The sequence below is a fragment of the Tiliqua scincoides genome, chromosome 9 (assembly GCF_035046505.1).
Source record: "Tiliqua scincoides isolate rTilSci1 chromosome 9, rTilSci1.hap2, whole genome shotgun sequence".
NCBI classification, from domain to species: Eukaryota; Metazoa; Chordata; class Lepidosauria; order Squamata; family Scincidae; genus Tiliqua; species Tiliqua scincoides.
This window is the reverse complement of record NC_089829.1, coordinates 31,664,541-31,687,920: the sequence shown is the minus strand read 5'-3', so window position 1 is coordinate 31,687,920 and position 23,380 is coordinate 31,664,541. Positions and strand designations below refer to the sequence as shown.

Below are 23,380 nucleotides of genomic sequence, written 5' to 3'. Positions count from 1 at the left end.
ACCATCACCACATTCTGTGGCAAGGAGTTCCATAGACGAATTAGATGCTGCGTAAGGAAATACTTTGTCCTAACTCTTCCAAGACTTTAGTGGATGTCCCCTGGTTCTGGTGCTGTATGAGAGGGGAAAGAGCAATGCTCTACTTAGCTCCTGCATAATTTTGTGGGTCTCAGTCATATCCTCCCCCCCCTCAACTCTTTTATAGACATTTTTGGCACCCTGGTAGGAAAACAAAAAACTGGTCCCTCAAAGAAAAAATGCTGGTGTTAAAAGGCTCTGCACCCACAGCACATGAGGAGGAAACTATGCTGGTGTTAGGCTGCCATCCTATTCTTAGGATAGCTCCTATATCCTATACTTCTATCCTAGCTATCCTATTCTTAGGATAGCTCCTAAGATTCCTATACTTAGGAATAAGCTCGATTGACTATAATGGAACTGAGTTCTGAATAGACATGCTAAGACTTGGACTTTTAGGCTGCCATCCTATCCACTCTTTCCTGGCAGTAAGCCCTATTGACTCTAATGGGACTTACCTCAGAGTAAGGAGGTAATGTGATGTTGGGCTGACATCCTAGCTACACTTCCCTGCAAGTAAGCCCCATTTACTCTAATGGGACTTACTTCTGAGTAGATATGCATAGGCTCAGATGGTGGATAGGATGGCTATCTCAGCCCAATCCTAGGCGTGTCTACTCTGAGGTATGTCCCATTAGTCAGTGGGGCTTACTCCCAAGAAAGTGTGGATAGGATGGCAGCCCAACAGCACAATCCTAAGCATGCCTACTCAGAAGTCAGTCCCATTAGACTGACTTCATGGGAGTAAGTCTCATTGACTTCTGAGTAGGCATGAGCTTAGGTGTGTGTTATTGAGCTGCCATCCTCTTCACACTTTCCTGGAAGTAAGCACCATGGACTCTAATGGAACCGACTCCTGAGTAGACATGCCTACGATTGGACTGTTAGGCTGCCATCCTCTCCACCCTTCCCTGGGAGTAAGCCCTATTGACTCCAATGGGACTTACCTCAGAGTAGACATGTCTAGGCTCAGAGGCTGCCATCCTCCCCACCCTTGACTCCAATGGGGCTTACTTCAGAGTAGACACGCCTAGGACGGGGCTCAGGCAGCGATCACTTCCCTGGGAATCAGCCCCACTGAGTGTAAAGGGACTGACTTCTGTGAGCAGCCCTGCCTAGGGCTGGGCTCGGTGCCAGAGGCCTCTGCCCCGCTGTCTCCACAGTCCCTGTGGGGGGGGGGGGACCAAGGGCTGCAGTGGGGCAGGCGCGCTCCCCGCGTGGCGCCGAGAGCAGGCCTGGCCTCGAGGGCCGCGCCGGCCTGGCCCCCTCGCTCGCCGCTCTTCCCGCTCCCTCCCTCGCTCGCCTTTATTACGCGCGGCCCGTGCGGAGGCCGCCTCTGGGGCACGGCCCCGCCTCGGTCGCCGGCAGGGGCGGGGGCTGGGGCTGCCGTGCCTCGCGCTGGAGGACCGGGAGTAGCAGCAGCAGCACCTCCAGCCGCAGCAGCAGCCGGGCCTGCCGCCGCCAGCGAGCCTCCGAGCCGGGCCCGGTCGAGGGAGGGCGGGAGCGAGCAGCAGGAAGGCAGGCAGGCGGAGGAGGAGGAAGAGGCGACGGGCAGCCCAGCGCAGGAGCCTCCCTCCTCGCTCCGGGGCCTCCACAGCCGCCCGCCATTAGCGCTGGGAGCCGGTGGGTGCCGCCGCCACCCGCTCGGCTGCTGGGCCGGGGCGGGCTCCCTCGCAGCAGCAGCGGGGGGAGGCCGGGGCTTGGGGCTCCCTAGCAGCGGGGCTGGGCCGGGCCGGGCTCCCTAGCAGCAGCAGGGGGAGAGTGGGGCTTGGGGCTGAGCCGGGCTCAGGGCTCCGCAGCAGCCGCGGGGGGAGGCCGGGACGGCGCTTGGAGCTCGACCGCAGAGGGCTCCGCAGCAGTAGCGGGGGGGGGGGACACCACCGAGCCCGGCTCCCTAGTAGCAGCGGGGACTGAGCCGCCCCGGGCCGGGCTCCCTAGCAGCAGGAGGGGACCGGGGCCTGGGGCTGGGCTGACCCGGGCTTCCTGGCAGCAGCGGAGACGGACGAACTAGGGCCTGGGGTTCGGTCGAGCCGGGCTCGGCAGCAACAGCGGGGACTGGGCCGGGCTCTCTAGCAGCAGCAGCAGCAGCAGCGGGGACTGGGCCGAGCCAGCGGGGGGGGACCAGGGCCTGGGGCTCGGCAGCAGCAGCGGGGACTGGGCCGGGCTCTCTAGCAGCAGCAGCAGCAGCAGCGGGGACTGGGCCGAGCCAGCGGGGGGGGGGACCAGGGCCTGGGGCTCGGCCGAGCCGGGCTCCCCAGCAGCAGCGGGGACCGGGCTGGGCTGACCCGGGCTCTCTAGCAGCAGTAGCGGGGCCGGGACCGCGGCCAGGCCGGGCCGGGACAGCCACGGGCGGCGGCAGCGGCGGGCGGGGGCCCCGTTTGATGGATCCCCGGATCGCCTGGTTCCAGCCAGAGCAGCTCGGGCCGTCGAACCGCCTGTGGATGCAGATCTGGGAGACCACGCAGGGGGTGCGCAACCTTTACTTCCAGCAGCAGCAGCACGAGCAGCCGCCTCCCTCCGCCGCCGGGGCAGCCCCCGCACCCGCCGCAGCCCCCCCTTCCGCCGCCGCAGCCCCGCCGCCGCCTGCGGGGATGTCCCGCGCGGGCCCTCGCAACACCGAGCCTCAGCCCGACTTCCTGCCGCTGGAGAGCGCCAGCCACCCGCAGCAGCACCGCAGGCAGGCCTCGCCGCAGCCCTCCCGGCCTAGCAGCGGCGGTGGCAGCCCCCGCGGACCTCCGCAGCAGCAGCCGCCTTCCTCCGCCTCCAGCTCCTCCGCCACCGCCGCCTCCAGCAACAAGAGGAAGCGGGACAACAAGGCCAGCACCTTCGGCCTCAACTACAGCCTCTTTCTCGGGCCCGCCGGGGAGAGCGCCGGGCCCGCGCCCGGGGACGGGCCTCTGGGGAGGCCCCAGGCCGGACCCGAGGAGCCTGCCGCCTACACGGGCACCCCTTGGAAGAAGGGCAACTACAGCCAGGGAGTGGTGGGGTAAGGAAGGGCGAGGGGATCTGTGCAATGGGGGTCTGGGGTGATGGGGAGGAAGGGGATGGGGTCTGCAATGGGGGGCTGGGGTGGTTGTGGGGAGGAAGGGGATGGGGTGTCTGTGCAAGGGGGGGACAGCGTGATAGGGTGGAGAAGGCAGAACCTCGGGCTTCCCTGCCCTTTCACATTTGGTTGTGTAAGGGGGGTTCATCTCTGTTGGGAGGAAGAGGGAGAGAAAGATGATGTGTGAAAAGGGAGGAGATGGAGGGTGTGGATGCAAGGTGGGGAGAAGGCAGAGCCACCTCCTTGGCATCCCTTTCCTCCTCCTCCTTGCTTTCCTTTTCCTTTCACGTGTTATATATGATTGTAAGGGGTTTTTTATTCTTTCTGTCTGGTAGTGGGGGGTGTGTGTGAGAAGGTTGAGAAGGGGTGTGTGGATACACCTTTCGCATCCCTTTTCTTTCTCTCCTTCTTGCTTTCTTTTTCCTTTCACATGTTATGTTTGTAATGTGAAACATAAAGGGGTTTTCTCATCTCTCTGTGGGGGGAGAAGGAGCGTGTGAATGCAAGGTGGGGAGAAGGCAGAGCTTCCTCCTCAGCTTTCCTTTTCCTCCTTGACTTCCTTTCCCTTTCACATGTTTATTATTGATGGGGGTTTTCTCTTCCTCTCTTATTGCCTGGTTGGGGAGGAAGGGGGAGAAGGAGTGTGTGAATGCAAGATGGGGAGAAGGCAGAGTCTCCACCTACCCCTCCACACATTACATTTGTTTGTAATGGGGGTTTTCTCCTCTTTCTCTGTCTAGGGGGGGGGGAGAAGGAGGATGTGAATGCGAGGTGGGGAGAAGGCAGAGCTGCCTCCTTCTCCTCCCTGGTTTCCCTTTCGTTTCACATGTTTGTTTGCAGTGGGGTTTTTCTCCTTTCTTCCTGTCTAGTTTGGGGGAGAAAGGAGGAGAGGAGGAGGATGTGAATGCAAGGTAGGACAGGGAGGAGAGGAAGCAAGAAAGGTGGGGGGGGTGGATGAGAAACAGCTGCCAGTCCCAAGGTTACAAAATAAGGCCCCAGTGTTGCCCCAGAGGCGGTGTGTACTTTTAATGTATTGATTACATTCAATCTTCTAGGCAAAAAGTTAATTTTTTATTTTTTTTTTGTAAAGGCTTAGAACTGTACTTTTGAAACCCAGAGGTCAGGCTGCCATGCAAGCCCAGAGGCATAGAAGTTAATGTTAAGGCAACTCTGCATGTGTTTGTGGGTTTTCTGCCTTCATTTCCCTCCCCCATATGGTTTCTTAGCAGAGTGGAAAAGGGGTGTTCTGAGTATGTTTGTATGCTTGCTCTGGTTGAGCCTTGTGATTTCTGGGTGTCAGTAGCCAGAAATGTTAAGGCAGGAGTAGAAAGCTGATCAAAGCTCAGAACCACACATGTGGGGCTGAAGAAGCTGCAGCAGTAATGCTTGATATTGTGGTGCTGGTGAGGACCAGCTGCAACACAGGCTCATTGAAACATGTGCTGTTAAATGGGGCACTCCTTGCAAGGTTGTGGTGTGTGGATTTGGTTTTTTAGCTTTGGGGGAGATCCAAAAGGGCAGGGCTACCATGCTGCAGCAATCTGTAAGGGCTGAAGTGTGCTTGTGGATTGGTCTGATTTTTGTCTGCTTTCTAAGGTTTGATGAGACTAGATTAGACTGACTTCTGTGCAAAGCTAGGTTGGTGTCAGCAGGGGTGGAGGTGGTGAGCATTCACATATGGCTGAGGCTGCTGTACGATAGCTTAAAATTAAAGAAACTTGCTTGAGAAGCTCTGCATGAATGCTGTGGGATTTTCATTCTGCTCTGCAGCACGGTAATGTGCTTGGATAGAACAGTCCCTTCTTAAAATGCTGCCTAGCAAGCTTAGTCCAGAAGCACATGGCATGGGAAGCAAGAACACGATTCATTGTCCTTATCTGTCACCAAGACATACAACACACCCCCTTTTTTACTGTCTACATATAGGCATGCATTCATTTTTTTTCATTGTGTGTCCCTTCCTATAAGAATGTAAAAAACGTTTTATATCTCCTGTACCTGCAGATTTTAGGCACGTGCTGAACTTGCTATGCTGTCATTGCTTCACCCTGCCGTAGCTTATTTGCACAGGGTAAAGGGTGGAGAGCTGGGATAAAGAGCAGAGAGCTAGCAAGATACAAATCTTTTTTTTTTTCTTGAAATAAGCATGCCACTCCTGTGTGCTTTTGAATACCACAGAGACAAATGCACACGTGCTATACAAAAGGACATGCTCAGGGTTGTGCCTTTTGGTCCTGCGACTGTAGGCGCCACCCTGTGCTGTCGCAGCATGCGTTCCAGCACATGGAAGTACATGGGCCAAGAAGCATATCATGAACAGGCAGTGTGCCTGATAAAGAGCAGAATGTACAGTGAATGTACAGCTGGTCTGTCACCCAGGCCTGAGTTCAGTTGATCAGCAAATTGTACACTGGAATTTCCCTCTCTATTGCCCTTTGCAAAGTCTCATTTTTCTGTGCAATGCTACATTTTCCATAGACAGTCTGTCACATATAGTGTTATATTATGCATGGTCCCAGGAGGTAGATTCCTTTCTGAATACAAATATTGTGCCTGTGTGCAGAGCAAAGTGAGTGTGAAGGAAAGTCTTCTGTACAGTTTATGCACTACTCCATGGTGTGTTGTGCTTAATTTAACAAATGGTTGTAAGGTGCTTGAAGGTGGTCTAAAAAATCATTCATATGTTTGTCTCACCTGCGCCATTCTTGCTTTGCCATCAAATCCTGTCCACTAGTTTTGCTTGTATTCTGCCTCTGTTACTTAAATCTCTAAGTCATCATACCTATCCATGTGCTCTGTGTTTGAGTCAATGCATTTTTAACTACAGTAGCATTTCCTTAATGCTGCAGTACATTTGCACTATTGAGTTGTCATTTTAGACAGTATTATCTCCTATGCATTCTGTTACACTTTCCTTTTGTTGTAGACTTTACACAGTATGGCACTTCATAGTCATAAATGTATAGAAGTTTTTTTCAGTGTATATGCTGCTACTGCCTTTGCATGTGGACCTTGTCAGATAGAAGTACAGTACATGCCTCAATTGGATGCTGCTTCAAAGCGTTAAGTCATACATAGACATCTTCAGTTAATGTAGTGTTGTTTTTTTAGACCCTGTGTGTGTGCTTAAACTGAAAATAGTGGGAGCCCATCTGTCTATTCCTTGCCTAGATTACAGGCATTGATGAATGTCAATGGGCACAACTAGATCTGAATCAATTAGAAGATTGCCGGGTGACGTAGATTAGCACAGATTTCTGATTCCCAATTGTTCAGCAATGGCAAGTACAAAATGGCTTCTTCTCTGTGCCTATCCCTCCAATTTTGGCTGCTGAAACAAAGACCATTGGGGAAGGGAGAAGATAGGCAAACTGTACTCCCCAGCGCAAAATGTGACTTTATTCTTGAGTTCTGATGCAACATGCAGTTCCTTTAATATGGCATGTTAAAAAAAATCACCGCCTGTCAGGGTTGGCCTTGAGCTCCTTGCTTAGCTTTGGTGGTGCTCACCTCTATGAATATTAAGCGGTTGTTTTTGACTAGGTTTTTGTGCAGCTACACTAGCCAGATTGAGAACTTTTTGTGTTAAAATCTCTGATATATAGTAATGTAGATTTAAGCTTGCATGTAGAGGTCGTTCTAGCACATGGCTTGTGCAGTATAGTAGGTAACTGGCACAGTCCCAAAGCCACTGGTTTGCATCTGGCTCTGGTTGTGGACCTTGAGATTCCATCAAATAAAGTAGATCCTACATATGTTAAGTCTGTTACCCCTACATATAAATACTTATGAGCATTTCTCTCATGCTAGGAATTCCCTCTGAAAAGTTCTGTTTTAAAGGTTGGAACTCGTATGAGTTGGTCTTTGCACAGTAGAATATCCTCCATCCTACAGAGATGTGAAACTTGGCTTTGTAATAGGTGAAGAAGTACAGTAATAGAACGGAGAAGACTTGAGATGAGGGTGGGTATCTTAATGTCGGCTGAAATCAGTCTCCAGCAGGAGGTTCCAGCCCTAGCTAAATGACCGACTTTCATTATTTTGTGACCAGTATGATATGCAACTGACCACTTGGGTTTGTACCATGCTCCTGGAATGACCAGAGGCTGGATGTTTTGGTGAAAGAGAAGAATTTCATTTGGCGAGAACTATCATCTTCTCTGATATTGTGTCCATTGTGAAGCTGTTTCCAAGCATCTAGAAATATCTTGCTCTCTTCTGTCTTATGTTTTGGTTGTCCAGGTTGAATATAATGTCTTGGTTTTAGCATCGTGCCAAACCACTGACACAGTTCTGGAAGCTCAACCACCGTTAGGGATCTAAGGTACAGGCAAACCATGATTCAGAGCTCCGGTCTAATTCCATCTACTCAACTCTGCTGTCTCTGTGCATCATTCTTTGAAGGCAGAATGGCTTCAGTATAGTGTATACTGGCTATACAGTATACTGGCTATACAGAAATGGCTATCACTATACTGTAGTTTGTCACTTCAGCCATCCCAGTAAACCATGGTTAAGCTGATGCAAAATTCTTTGTTTGGGTTTCAAGGCCACATTTATCAAATCCTAATCGTAACCCAACATTTTGCCCTAATGTTGGGTTACGTTATTGTAGGGCATTGTCAAGGGATAAAAAACCCAAACTGACCCCAGTTTGGGTTTTTTTATCCCTTGACAGTGTGCTACACAGCTTAGGGTGAAACGTCTGGTTATGATTTGGATTTGATGTATGTGACCTTGAAACCCAAACAATGAATTTTTCATTAGGTGACAACTCTGGCCCCAGAAGCCTTAGTTTTAACGTGGTTAAGCTGCTTTGCCTGATGTCTGAACTGAGCCCCCCCTCCTTTCGGAGACAAGCAGGAAAGAGGCAAGTTAAATTCATTTTGTGTTTTCAGGTGTTTAAAAACTGCCATCAGAATTAGGCTTTGCTGAAGACCAAATAGACAGTAACAATTGCTTGTTATTGCTGAAAGCTGGTCTTAATGCTCTTAGATCTTTTTTTGACAAATCCTGTGTTGACCTAAGATAATGAATACAGTAGTTAAAATATAAGCTGACACTGCATATGATAGTCTTTTAATAGACACAAATAAGTTACATTCTACTAGTATGTTTTAATAGGACCAACTAAAACGACACAATCTTGAGCAACTAGTTGTATGTCTTCAGAATTCTTAAATCAGGTGAGATGGTAAGAAAAGCAAAAGTTGGGGGAAAGCTGAGTGGTGAAATGTCTCCCAGAGGTCCTAGCGTAATCATATTTAACAGTTATTTATCCAAAACCACCTTCTGTAAAGTGAATATTTTTGGGCAAAATCTTATAAAACTGCTGTTCCAGTGAGTAGTTGGTCATGTTTTGATGCATTATAATTATGAAATCAGGCCTTCTGGTAATGTGAGGTGTTACAACAGAGAAGAAGGTGGATAAGTAGTCTTGAAACTCACCAGCAGGTTACTTTTATATAATAACAAAAGGCAGAGAGTCTTAACTAAAATTTGAATTAAAGCCATTTCTGCCCCCAACTTTGCATATATACAACAGGGATCAAAGTGTATACCTGTGGGCTGGGCAAAAAAATGAACTGAATTAATTGATAGAGACAATAGCTTGCACTAGATCAGTGGTTCCTAAACAGTGGGTCGGGACTCACTGATGGATTGCAACTTGACTTTTGGTGGGTTGCCAAAGTGTGATGGAAAGATCAGGTAACTAATTGCCTTAAACCCTGAAGCTGTTCAGAAATCAGATACTGTAGCTGCTAACTACCCTGCAAGGAACTGAGTTCCTTCAGTTTACAAGCATGTTTGAATATAGGGAGATACGTTGTGGGTCTGTCTTTCTAGTTATTACTACTTAAATAAATAATTTCTTTCTACATTTCCTTTCTTAAGAGACTGGTAAACCTAGGTGAATCCTGATAAAGACCTACTTTCTAAAAGTGGATCCTGGCGCTAAAAATTTTGGGAACTGCTGCACTGCATCAAGAATCTGGAAGACTTGATTCAAGTCTTTCAGCTAATATGGGTTCTGTTGTATGTATTTGAAGAAGTTACTATCCCCCAACCTCAGTTCCCCATCTGTAAAATGGGACTCATACTAACATAATTTACTTTGTTTGTACTCAAACTGTTCAGAAACTTGAAAACTAAGAATTGTATTAATGATCAATAGTAGCAGTAGCACGTAAAAGCAGTAAGGTTCAGTAAGACACCACCTATCTTGAAAAGTGTCCTGCTTGGTCTATTTAAATGGTTTAAGCAAACCACTGTAAACATTGTTGTAAATATTTGTAAAAATAGTTTGTAAAGCATTTAATGCTATATTGTCACAATCTCCTGTACATTCTTACCAAATTGTAAAAAAAGATTTTCTTCAAACTTACTCAATGAGTACTTTTTCAATATTACAGTAAATGGCACTCCAGTCCTTTCTGAGATATCAAGTGTGCTGATTTAATAAATTAACTTGCTCCTGTGCATCCCATTCTTAAAGCAGTTTTTCAGTAGTAATGGCCCGTCTGTTTTTATGCACTAAATTGCTCATATGGTTTAGCTTTATAGAGAGATGATTAGTCCCTACTCAGACTGGCATGAGTTCTCTAATCCTGTTATCTGTATCCTGACTGAAATGCTTCAAGGTGCTAGCAATACTTGCTGCCACTTAAAGCTTTTGGACTTGACTTGGGTAAGAGTCGCCTGGAGGCAAATGTCCTAACACAGCATGGGGATAGTGCAGGTTGGACCGGTTATATGCTCCATTTCTCAGGCCAGTAGTGCTTCTCCAGCTGCATGGGTTTCAATAAGAAAGTTGTCTTGCACTGAGTCAGGCCATCACTCCATCTTACCAAGTTAGTGTATGGGCAGTAGCTCACTTAGGACTTTGGGTACAAATCCTTAAATCACTCATTGGCTTTCTGTGTGATACTGGATCCAGCACATGTCCCTGATCTTTACCTTCAAAAGCCTTTATGGCCTTGTCCCTCTTTACTTCTCTACTCTACTCCTGCCTATGATCTTTGTTCCTCTCATGTTGCCATCCTCAGGTGCTCTAAGCTCTTCTGCTCCCTTAAACACCTCTGCCCTTTTCCCCTTGTTGCTGCTCATTCCTTGTTAATCTGGATGTTAGATGGGTCTTTTATTTCTTCCTGATTTGGATAATCATAATCAGGAAGCTGGAAGGCTTTCCTTGTTTGGTCATGGATAGGTCTGGGGGTTAGGATCCCTACAGTCAACTTTCTAGTGCATCACTTAAGCTTACCAGACTTGAAGAAACAACTGACTACAGGGCCCTGCAGGCTACTCCTTAAGAGGGGTGGCCCTGTTGGCAGCATTTAACATGTGCGTTAGCTAGGGAATCAATTTTAAACAGCCAGGAGGTTTCTGTATGCCTTTTGGCAGTACTACAGGATTATTTCTCTTCTGTAGTGGCTGCCTTGGGCAGGTGGGTAATGCAATCTATCCTCCATCTGCAGCTGGTTCATGTGAGAGTCCCATCCTGGGATGATATCGTCTGTCTGTTACATATCAATGATCTTGAGTGCCCTTTGGGAGTCTCGAGAGAGAACTGAATTTTCTTGCTGTGGATTTCAGTTCCTGAGTCTCCCAGAGGGCATTCCACCCACCACTGTTCTTTCTCCATGGGACGAGCTGTGCTTATTTTTTTTTCTCTGTGGGACGAGCTGTGCTTATGTTTTTTAGAGAATTGTGTTTTGTTTTGTTTTGTTTTTTTACAACTGTCTTTATATGTTGGGTGAAAGGTAGGGATGCCTGAGAAAGTTCCTTGGCTTCTACTAGCCTGCTAGTTTTTACTTTTGTCTCATAGAGTTAATTAACTGAGATGGTATGAGTTCTGTGTTAGCAGCGCTTGGTGATAGTTCTAGTCATTATGGAGCAAGTGGTAGCCACTGCTTTTCAGTCTAGTCTGAGAAGGTGGCAACTCTTTCCTCTGAAGAGGCAACTTTCCTGGTTGACCCTCCCCACTCTGCTGGGGGAGGCACCATCCCAGTAATCTTGGAATGTCTTCTGGGAGTCTTGGGAGAATAGGAATTAATGTTTAGATCGTGGCATTATTCTTTCTCATCTTTTATTTAGAGATTTATATCCTGCCTTTCTATCCAATGAGGACACTTGAGGCAGCTCACAATTAAAAACATATTAAAAACATAAAATATACACACATAAAAGGCATTAAAAACAATAAAACCTGGATCCCAAATTAAAATCCATTCAAAAAGTGCCATGCCCCCTGGTGTCAGCATAAAAAACCTCCCTAAGTAAAAAGGTCTTAAGCCCCCACCAAAGAGGGAGCTGTTCTCAATTCCAGGGGGAGGGAGTTCCACAAATGGGGAGCCACCACCGAGAAGGCCCTCTTTCTTGCCACCATCCCCCTGTTCAAAGCATTCTCTCATTGTGTTGTCTCTTGATCTGATCAGCAGTATCAGCTGTTTATGAATGTGTCCCTCAACATGCTCCCCCCAAAGCTTAGTTTTCTTTCTTGTGACCACCCATGACTGTAGATTGTCTCATTAGAGAGAGCTGCCATGTCATCTATGTATCTTCTTCATAGAGCTTAAAATAATAGAATTGTAAGACTTGAAGGCCTCAGCATTGTTCACTGTCAATCAGCATCAGTGTCAAAATGCATCTGAATGTACAGGTGCCTATAATTTTGCAGTGCTCTTTTTGCCTTTGAAGCTATTATGAGTCAGGATTGTTCCACACCACTCGTTCAGGGAATGTTCATTTTTTTAACTCTCTCTTTTTGCATTTATTGTTGAAGATTGAAGAATAAAATATAAACATGAGTTGGTGAATCAGGTTTAGCCAGTTTGAGTCACCAAAATGCATGCCTTAGAATAAATATTGTACACACCTAGAGTATTTGAAGGTGATATGATTCTTCTAATGCAGGTATGCCCTCAAAAGTAACATCCATTAGTTGCATGCTGGTATATTGAAAAGTAATGTATTCCAGTTGATTTTTTCTATAAGAACCCAGTCTTAGATTTCTATTCCAAAGTGCTTTAAAAAAAATTGAGCATGTATGGTCAAATAAGGACAGTTTCTCTCTACTAAATCTGAGAGAGCCATCACTTTCAACTGAGTGAAACAGGCACTTTTGCAAAAAACAATAACCTCCACCATGCATGCAACAATGAAAATGCAGCCATGTCTCTTCCTCACCAAAGTTGCTAAAATACCTTCAATAGCAGTCTAAAAACCCTGGAAAATAAATTTGGAGGGAAAGGTGGGATATAAATTGTTTTAGTAAATAAGTAATTAAGTAGTTGCATGGTGTGCAAAGGCCAAAAAGTACATGCAGGGCAAACCTCCCTGAATGGAAACTTCTCCAAGTGGGGTGTCATAGCCAAATGGTCCTCCTTCCAGCCACCACCTGCTTAACCTCAGAATTTATGAGTGTCCAGAGAGCTTCCGACGATGACCTCAGTGTCCAGGCAGGTTGATATAAAAAGTAAATTTCACAGTTTGGTGTGGAAATTTTCTCGACTGATATAGTGAAGTCCATTCTTTCATTTATGGAGAATTCTGGCAACATAGAAACAGTCTATTTGCGTTTTGAAACTCTTGCAATTCAGTAACATAATTCATTTTGAGTTCAAAATAATATCAGTAACCATTAGAATTATCTCTTGATAGATTGGTACAGTATCAAAAAGTTCAATAATCCATCATGGCAAACACTAATTTTATTTCCAAATGAAATAACATGAAACAGATTTCTTCCATAATCCATATGTGATGATTGAGTACTTGGTTGTCTTTTTTCCCCAGGAGGAATAAATTTATTCCATATGTTTAATCATTTCAGAACATGTAACCTTCCATTTCTAAATTTAAGAAATGTTGTCAGTGTAGTCACAGTGCTATACCTAATACTTTCTCAAATTTATTAGTGGGAACCAATTCATTTTTAAGTATTACACTTAGAATCACAATTGAATTTTTGTTGCAATGGCAAACAAATCGGAGAAAAACGTGAATTGCTATAAACTAAATTCCACTTTAGGGTCCAGAGATGGTAACATCCTGGAATTCATGGTTCTAGTGTGTTAAGGCAGAATCCATGTGTGAAAAAGTTGATTTCCAACACTTAAATGTCTTTTTCTGCTTCAAAAAGAGAATACTGTGCAATAAGTTTATGGTGTTATTATAGTACATGTTGTCCTTTGAGGAATTGTTTGCATGAGAAATTTTTTTCACATTTTAATACTACCCTTCCTCCAAAGAGCTCAGTGTGGTATACATGGTTCCTTTCTTCCTTTTGTCTTCAACAAGCCTGTGATGTAGGTGACGCTGAGGATAATGACTGGTCCAAGGTCACCCAGGAAGCTTCATGGCTGAGCAGGGATGTGAATTTACTTCTTCCAGGTCTAAGTCCAACATCAGAATCACTACACCATTCTGGCTCCCTCCTCTTTCCCACTTTATTGTACCTTTTGTACATGTGGGGTGGGTGGATTTAACCCATATTCTTTTTATGAGAGAGTTTGGGGAAAACTAGGAATATATGTCTGAGCCACCCTTTAAGGCTAGTTTTCTGCTGCAGCGTTTGGGTGCTGTTTGGTCCAGAGGAAATACTTTCTACTCCAATCCAAAGATTCCTCAAAAATTTCTTTAAGCTGCAGAGAAAGAAAATTTGCCATCAGCTAGGAGGCGGTGGGATTTAGGATCAGGTTGTTTTCTATGTGACGTGTATCCCCTAGCCGAGCATTTATCAAAATGTGAATCAGGACCCACTAGTTGGTTTGCAAGTCTATTTCAGGTGGCCCCCCCATTCATTACAATGTGGATTTTATTTTTTATATATTAGACTTGATGCTACCATAATATGTGACTGCATTGGGGAAAATGTTACAGATTTGTACTTTTAACAGGCTATTATGCTTTTACCAATGATAGTCAATGGGACGAACACCCAGATACATGTGGTTAGGATTTCAACTTTTGGGATGTTTGGTGAATTTTTTAAAAACAGATCTGTAACTACCTGGGAGGGCTAGGACGGTTCTTTATTTTAAATAATTTTTTTAACTTATACTTATTGTAAACTTTTACTTAATTAATTTGATTTTGTCATAATGGGGTTTGTTAAAAATGTTACTGCTTGATGATGTTACTTCTGGCCTTGACATCACTTCCAGGTTAATGTCATCACTCCCAGTGGGTCCTGACCAATTGTCATTCTAAAAAGTGGTTCCTGTTGCTAGAACGTTTGAGAATCACTGCCCTAGCCCCAATTTTCTGCAACCAATTGCTTTCTTTGGCTGAAAGGATGCAAACAGTGTGTGATATAGCATTCTCCATGGGAGAAGGAGACTTAAAACAAAAATTCTGAGCACCTGTGGTGTTCTCTGGTTTTGATGAAAACAACTTAGCTTGTGGCAGTGTTTTGTTGCCATATTGGTCAGCATGGGGCCACCCCTTTGGCATTAGAGGGAGCAAAGGTGAGATTTTTCTGTATTTGTTTTCAGCCTGTATGAAGGGGCACTGATGAGGTGTGCCATTAAGTTTGCCTTTCTCAATCCTCTTAAGTGTATTCAGATTTCTAGCACTGGTTAATCCATTAGTGCTGGTGCCAAATAGCAGTTTGCAAACTGCCCACCTTCTAACTAACTAATTTGCAAGTGGATCTGATAATCCTACCCTTTGGAAGTGTACAGTGCTGTTCCTGCTATGTGTCCCCCCACTTGCTGTCACAGAGTAATGAAATCCTTTCACTGTGGTGGCCTTTGGAACTTTTTATAAATTTTAAAGTGGTAATCCTTGTTATACCAACTCTTTGTTAAAGAGTGTCTGTCCTGCCTTTAAAAAATTAATGTGCTGCTGGATGTGAATTAAGGAATTGGTCATGTGTGTGATTCTATCCTAGAAATTAAATAAAGGCATATATTTTGCTATATGGCAAGAAATATTCTAAATTCCAGTAGTGGTTTGGGGACTGGACTTAGACCTGGAAGAACCAGGTTCAAATCCCTTCTCAGCCATGAAGCTTCCTGGGTGACCTTGGAATAGTCATTATTCTCAGCCTCTAACCTACCTTACAGGGTTGTCATGAAGAAAAAAGGAGGGAAGGAACCATGTACACCACCCTGAGCTCCTTGGAGGAAGGGTGGTATCAAATATGAAGGTAACAGGCCTGTTGCACAGAGAGAATATTCTAGGTGTGAAATCCTTAGCTACCAGGGATTTTTCAAGCCGTGCTGGTGTAATACCAGTGGTAACTGGAAGTATATATGGTACTGTTTTCTTACCACCAGTGTTTCATTGAGTGTCAGTTGAATATCTAAACATTTTTGACAAGATCTATGTACTGTTGCATCATCTAGTACAGTGGTTCTCAAACTTTTAGCCCAAGGATGCACTTTTTAGGAGGAGAATTTGTTAGGAGTCAGGACCCACTGGAAGTGTTGTCATGACCAGAAGTGAAGTCATCAAGCAGGAAAATTTTTAGCAGTCCTAGGCTGCAATCCTACCCACACTTACCCAGGAGTAAGTCCCATTTACTATCATTGTTAAAAGGATATACATAGTAGCCTGTTAAAAGTACAGATCTGTAACATTTCCCCAAATGCAGTCATGTACCATGGTAACATCAAGTCTACTGTTTTAAAAATAAAATATTGAAATGAATGGGGACCCACCTGAAATTGACTCGCGACCCACCTAGTGGGTCCTGACCCACAGTTTGAGAAACACTGATCTAGTAAATACTGTCAGATGATGATTCTGTATCCCAGATCTTAATGTTGGCTTTTATGTTGTTGGAGTTGCATGTAAAATGGCTCACTGAAATGTATTGACACATTCTGGTACAGAGTATATGGAGAAATAGTTCTCGCCTTTTTGAAGTGGTAAAAAAAACTGTAAACATCTTTTTGCAGCCTGTCATAGCTGGGGTGGGGGAAAAGAATGCATAGGGAAATCTTAGGTGGCTGATAAGGTGATTATGTTCAAGATCTTACAAACAATGGCAGCAGCTGTATTGTATTGGCAACCTTCAGTCTCGAAAGACTATGGTATCGTGCTCTGAAAGGTGGTTCTGGCACAGCGTCTAGTGTGGCTGAAAAGGCCAATCCGGGAGTGACAATCCCTTCCACACTGGGAGCAAGTGCAGTCTGTCCCTGGTCTGTCTCCCTAGCTATGGGCCTTCCTTCTTTGCCTCTTAGCCTCAGACTGTTGGCAAAGTGTCTCTTCAAACTGGGAAAGGCCATGCTGCACAGCCTGCCTCCAAGCGGGCCGCTCAGAGGCCAGGGTTTCCCACTTGTTGAGGTCCATCCCTAAGGCCTTCAGATCCCTCTTGCAGATGTCCTTGTATCGCAGCTGTGGTCTACCTGTAGGGCGCTTTCCTTGCACGAGTTCTCCATAGAGGAGATCCTTTGGGATGCGGCCATCATCCATTCTCACGACATGACCGAGCCAACGCAGGCGTCTCTGTTTCAGCAGTGAATACATGCTAGGGATTCCAGCACGTTCCAGGACTGTGTTGTTTGGAACTTTGTCCTGCCAGGTGATGCCGAGGATGCGTCGGAGGCAGCGCATGTGGAAAGCGCTCAGTTTCCTCTCCTGTTGTGAGCGAAGAGTCCATGACTCGCTGCAGTACAGAAGTGTACTCAGGAAATGGCAGCAAATTGAATAACAAAAGTCACAATCAGAAATTTACTGTTTTGGGGTTCTCCAATGTGGTTTGCTGGTCTGCTGTCTTCACTGGGTAAAAGTATACTTCCTAGGTAATATTTAAAGACCTGATCTCTGTCTGCTGAGGCAGAAACTATTTGGCCCCAGTCCATCTAAACTGAGTTGTGACTAAGCCCCATTGACACCTACAGAAGAAACTAGTTACAGGTAATTGATGTCCCCATTGCTTTCAGCTGGACTATGTCCTAACTGAATGTGGTTTGATGGGACCTCTGCAGTCAAGGTGCTGTTAAAAATTGCTCTTAAGGTTGCAGATTGTTTTCATATGAGAACTGAGCTTGCAATTTTCAAGCTGCGTTATGACCCTGCCCTTCTTGACAGTCTCGCATGCCAGCACACTGAACACTCAGCTGTTGGTTCTGTCCTTTCTGGGAATGATTTAGTGGGCAATTCGTTTTTTTTAAAGCATTGCATGAACATTAATGTACTTGCCTGCTCATTAATTGCCTTATTTTTTTTCTGTCTCTCCCCCCTTTATTTAAAAGAGCACAACTGTTTTGACTGTGGAGGGATTTCTTTGTGACATGATGGTGGTCACCCCAGAGGTTGACCCTGGAAAGGACTCTGGTTGTGAATCCTGAACTTTAAGAGGCCACTTTCAGAGTGACTGTTTGTGTCGTCTCTGTAAAAGTCAGACTCTTCCTTCTAGAGCTGTAGCTCTCCTAGCCTTTAGCAAATCTTTTAAAATCAGCTGCATGAATAATAGTTATTTTATTGGACTAAGAGTGACCAGCCTCACAGGGTTGTAATGAGCTCAAGGGGAACACTTGACCCTTCTTAAGGGGGCTCTGTCATCACAGATTAAAGCCTTCCTCTATTTCCTGTATACACATGATTGTACCTCATCATATAACACCAATGAAGTTATAAAATTTGCAGACGATACTACAGTGGTGGGGCTTGTTAGCAGGAATGATGAGTCTGCTTATAGGAAGGAGGTACAGGAGTTGTTGTTGTGGTGCAAAGAAAATAATCTCTCACTTAACATAAAAAAAACTAAAGAACTTATAATTGACTTCCAAAAAAAAGAGGGATGTACACACACCATTATACATAAATGGTGAGGAGGTTGAGAGGGTTGCAAGTTTCAAAGTCCTAGGTATTTGCATCACAGAGGACCTCTCATGAACTATTAACACCAGCATGTTGATTAAAAAGGCACAAAAGCTGTTATATTTTCTGAGGAAGCTTGGGAGGTTAAATTTGTCACAGCAGCTGCTTTTGTCTTGCTATCCTTGCACCATTGAGAGTGTCCTAACCTATGATATCTTGGTGTGGTACGGAAATTGCTCTGCAGGGGACAAAAAAGCTCTGCAAAGAATTATTAAGATCGCGCAGCACATCATCAACCTTCATCTACCAGCTTTGGAGGACATCTATACATCTCACTGTCTGCAGAAGTCACATAGTATTCTGAGAGACCTCTTCCATCCAGCTCATAAGTTCTTTGAACTGTTGCCTTCGAGTACATGATAACCTATATCGTCGGGTAGACGATAATCGTTGGGTAGATACAGAACTATTAGAGCAGCACCACACGATTCCTGAACAGTTTTTATCCCACAGCCATAATTACGTTGACTAAGGCGATATAGTTGTTACCATGCTCCTGGGCATTATGCTCTGATATACTGTTTTTATATTATGATGCATGTTGTATAGAATGTGTGGGTGAGTATGTAGAGTGTGATTGTTGGAATTGTAGTATATATTTGTGCTTGTATCTCAAAGGTGCATAAATTTCTTTGTGCTGTAGCACAATGACAATAAAGTTACTACTACTACTACTACTTTGATAGGAATTTGCCAGGCTGCCCTGGAATTCATTGTCGCTGAACATCCCAAGCGGCTCCCAAAATGTCTTGTGGAGAATCTTTTTTTCTATAGGCTAGCATTTTTCCTTTTGAAATCAAAGTGGCAAACTTTCTTTTTAAGTAGAGTGCCTTGCATGTTGAGAAAGTTCTAAAATGTAATGCTAACAGCAGTTCAGGAAACCTTTTGTTAAGTGATCCTGAGAGTATTCTAGAATCCTAGTGTTTGATACTCGAAGCCTTAAAATAAAGCCAAAGTGTTTCAGTAAGTTCTCACTATCAGTGGGGGAGATTCATTCCTGAACTCCCCCCCAAGGACAACAAATTCCATGGGTACTGAAGTCCAGGATCTGATGGCCTGAAAAGACTTATTGGCAGCCTCTGGAGGCCTCCCCTGGGTTGTGCCAGGCAAATGCTGCACTCTGTTGGCTTCCGCGGTTTTCAGAATGCCTTGTGGTGGCCTCTGTGTGGTTCCCAAACTGTGGGTCAGGACCTGATTTTTGGTGGGTTGCCCAAGGGTGATGCAAAGATCAGATTAATTACCTAGAGCCCTGGAACTATTCAAAATTTATACTGTAGCTGCTCTGCAAGGAGCTGAGCTCTTGCAGTTTGCAAGAATGTGTAAATATAGAGAGATAAATGTTTGTAGGTTTTCTTTCTTTCTGGTTATTACTGTAAATAAAAATTTTCTTTCTAGATCTCCTTTTTTAAAAAATCTGGTAAACTTAGGTGGGTACTGACAGAGTATCATTTTAGAAATTGGGTCCTGGTGCTGAAAAGTTTGGGAACCACTGCTCTAGCAGCTACTTCTAGTTTTCAGACACAAACCAGAAGTTGTTTCTGAAAACTGGAAGTAGCTTTGTGAAACATTCTGAGGCCTATGGAGGCCAGACAAGTGCATTGCGGGTCTCGCATGATCCAGAAATAGCCCCCATATGCTGCAGCTAAGTTTTTTTTCAGGGCTTTGGAGGATTTCCAGTATGTCAGTGGCTTGATCCACAGGTGTTGAAATCTGTGGATATGGAGGGTCCAGTGTAGTGTTTTTTTTTGTGTTTTTTTTTTTTAATGGCCAGCCTAAGAATTAAAGATGCTTTGAAGCAGTGTCTTGAATTCTGTTTGATTTGTAGTGAATGGGACAGGGCCAGGGAAAATGTTCCAGGATGATGATGGTGGGGGAACAAGCCTCTTTACCAAAAAAAGGCTCAATTTTTAAAATTGCCTTTTAGTTGGCTGAGGTTAACTCAGAAAATCATTAACCTGAGTGCAGTCCACTAAGTCAGCAGCCCTGTGTGCTCTCAGCTTATCATATAATTCTGCCTGCTTTTTTCTCGCAATTCCAACCTGTGCAGCACTAGAGTTTCCAGGCATCTTTTTGTGTGGGTTGTGTCTTGGCACTGAAGCAAAGTGGATTGTTGAATGTATGTTGCATGTATATTTTTGGTATATTGTGGGCATGCTGCCTTCCTTTTTGCCCTCTTCCTTTAACATCACCACCTCTAGACACCACCAATGGATCCCTTGCATACTTCTTTCATTGCTGTGACACTGCTTGTGTTAAGGCCTAGTCTAGTTGTGGGTTTTTGTGTAGAAGGACCAATTAAATCATCTCTAGAGTTGGAGAGCCTGTGCTTGAACAGGTGTGTGAACACTTGGGGCATATTTGCACTGCATGTAGAAAGTCCCTGTAGAAGAGGACACTACATGCATTTGAGAGACACACATACACTCTAGGGTGCACCTTGGCATATTGTATTCAAACCAGAGTGTTCTGAAGTGAATGTGACCCGGAGATGGGGGAACCTGGAAGCTTAACAGTGGAGAGTGACTTTAAAAAGTCAACAACTGTGAAAGCATTCCATATATAAAAAAGATGATGCTTGTATTGAAGTCTGGTGTTTGAATTCCTCGTCTGTGCACATTCCTCTCTCCTTTTTCCCCCCTGGGTAATACTGAGACTTGTTTGTAGCTTTCCAGATGCTTTGTTCCTCCAGGCTAGTTCAGATAGACTAGTTTATCTCTTAATAAATTTAGAAATGGGAAAGAGGGAGGAAGACAATCAACTTCCTGGTGCTCAGACTGAGGGTGCTCCAAGCAAGTCTTTGGCGGATTGTATGCCGTGCTAAGTAACATTCAACTGATCATGCTTTGCACTTTGGTTTTTGAGCACCCATGTCCCAAGTATGGGCTGGACTAGGAAGAAACACAACCATGGTCAACACTGAATGATCAGAAAAAAGGATTGTTGGTTTAGGGGCACAAGTGCACTTTTTGTGCCTGCATAAAGCAGTATGTGGAACTGTGGAGTGCCTAGTGTGGTAGCCCAATGTGACTTTGGTTGGTGTACCAACAAACCCAGCCAGCATTGGTTGCCAGTTTGTTTCTAGACTCAGTTGAAGCTTCTGGCTATTTCCTTGAAAGCCCTTTGTGGCTTAGGACCAGAATACCCAAAGAGCTGCCTTCCTCCATAGGAATCTACCTGCCCATTAAGATCTGGGAGGGATCCTGTTCTGTCTAACTATAGCCTTTTGAGTTGAGGCTGACAGGAATATGTGAGAGGGCCTTCTTGGTGTTGGTCTCCTCCCTCTGGAGCTCCTTGCCACTTAATGTGCAGCTGGCCTCCTCTCTGCTGTTCTTTTTTCCTTGTTTTTAGTCTCTGACATAGAAGAAAACTCTTAGCAGGTTTCCCCTGGACTCTACATTTAGTTTCTGCCTCTTCTGGTTTAATTCCATTTACCTTGTGTTCCTGCTATTTGGTTTTGTTCTTAGCTGTGTGATTTGTGTTCATTGGTGTTTATTGGTTTAACCTTTTTTTGCTATAAGTGATTAAAGTTTCGTTGCTTGTTTGAATCCCTAGTAGGAGAAAATGCGGGATATAGTTTATTATTTTTAAAACTATATCCTGCATTTTCTCTTATTAGGGATTCAAACAAGCAACGAAACTTTAATCACTTATAGCAAAATCTCCAAAGGAGATAGGATAACTTTCCTAATCCTTGCCTCCAGGTAACTACTGGATGTTTCTAAGAGATACTCAGAAGGGCCTGTCTTTGGTGTTGGCATCCTGGCTGCTGCTATATTGTTCGTATGTGTAGCAGTGGCCTAGTGGAGAAAACTATTTTTATCCCCTGGGAATGATCTGACAGTGCGCTGTGTGGGTTGAACAATTCTTCACCTATTCCGTGCAGTGTGTTTTTGTCTATTTTAATGGCAAGACACAGGAGTGGGATTGCAATATGCAACAATGTATTAACAATAACATTTGGTTTCTTCACTAACATGATTGTGTTTTGATTTATGCAAACTGGAGAAGTTTTTTAAAAAAAGTGGTTAGGAACTCCTTGAGAAGGAACTTAGGTTAGTGATGATGATGATCATTTGTGCAGGTTGAGACACTGTCTTTTTGCTCCTTCAACTTGTCTTTAGGGTGAGCTTGTTACTCAAGGTCAACTGTGGAATAAATGATTTAAAGATTGGAATCCATCCACTTAAATGAGGAGAGAGGAATGAAATCAAAAGACCTGGCTTGCTGCCCTTACTTGCATTCTTAGGCTGAAGTAAGTTTAATATGTAGCAATTTGGACTTTGGTCAATTTGGAGGGGACATAAGTGGATCTGCAAGAATTAATCCGCAGTTCACCATGCAGAAAAAATCTCATCCTGCTGTTGTGAATGGGCTTTATTTGAAAAGTGTAGCTTTTCTAAATAGGCACCATGTTGAAAGGAAATTGGCAATTGACTGTTCCAATGCCAGATGGCTCTTACAGTTGAGAAATTCTTTTTCTGTGTATAGTGTAATTCTACTTCCCCTGTAGTTTCAACCCATCAGTTTTAGTCCTGCCCTCGGGAGCCACAGATTTCTTTAGTGGAGATTTGTGAGTAAGTCTGCTTCTTCTTCCATGCCGCAACCCTGCAGATTTGTTTGTTTCATTCTTCATGCAGGAAAGTTGAAAATATACCTGGTTATTTTCTGACCTTTGTGTCTTGTCCTTCCTCTGAGCATCCTCACCAGTCTACCTGTGAGGAGTAGATAAGGGTGAGAGATACCAGCTTGAAAGTGAGAAAAGGCAAAGCCCATCATAATGCCTTGGGAAAATTACAGGTGTGTGCCACTTAACAATGGGGATGCGTTCTCCAGTCCCTGTTATGTGATTAGGTTACTAAGTGAACATTTAGCCCAATCTAGTGTCTTTGTTGTGAAAACAGTCACTCCCTGCCAGATACTAGTTGGCTGTATAGGCTACTGGAGATAGATTGCATTAAGGGCCTCTGTTGTGTAAACAGACAGTCTGTTGCAGGCTATGGGAGTCCTAAGTGCCTCATTAAGAGCCTCTTCATTGTGCTTTGACTACTTTCGTATATGTGGTCCGTTGTTAAGCGGAAGGTTGTTAAGTGGCAGATGCCTGTATTTGCAAGATCTTGTGCAAACAGGAGGTCTTAAATGGGTTTGAGAAGTCAGAAATGACCTTCTATTAGTGGAAAGGCATCTTTGGGTACAGCCATCTAAGATTGCTCTGAGGCAGAAGACCTGTACTGCATCTGTATGTATCATGAAGTCTGGGATGTAGCAGGTTTAGTTTCTCTTTACAGACACAGTTTCTTGAGTTTCCTAAGCTGCAAATGGGAGTCTGAACTGGGCAATGGAACTGGGACACATCATTAATTAAAAACAAAGTAACTGGGTTTGTTGAATGGTTGTTTTTTTAAGGAAGGAGTAAAGAGGAATCCCTTT

General features: G+C 44.7%; 1 protein-coding gene across 2 annotated transcripts in view; it reads left to right on the top strand.

The window, feature by feature from the left end:
* The first annotated feature begins 2,224 nt into the window (after positions 1 to 2,224).
* The window catches only part of TENT4B (terminal nucleotidyltransferase 4B), a 42,949-nt gene continuing 21,793 nt past the window's right edge, over positions 2,225 to 23,380 (top strand). The window contains exon 1 of one of the 2 annotated variants that reach the window (XM_066637570.1): positions 2,225 to 3,064. In XM_066637570.1, coding sequence (XP_066493667.1) covers positions 2,460 to 3,064 — 605 coding nt within the window. In that variant the 5' untranslated portion in view covers positions 2,225 to 2,459. The remainder of the gene's footprint in view (positions 3,065 to 23,380) is intronic. The other variant, XM_066637569.1, reaches the window with a different exon arrangement.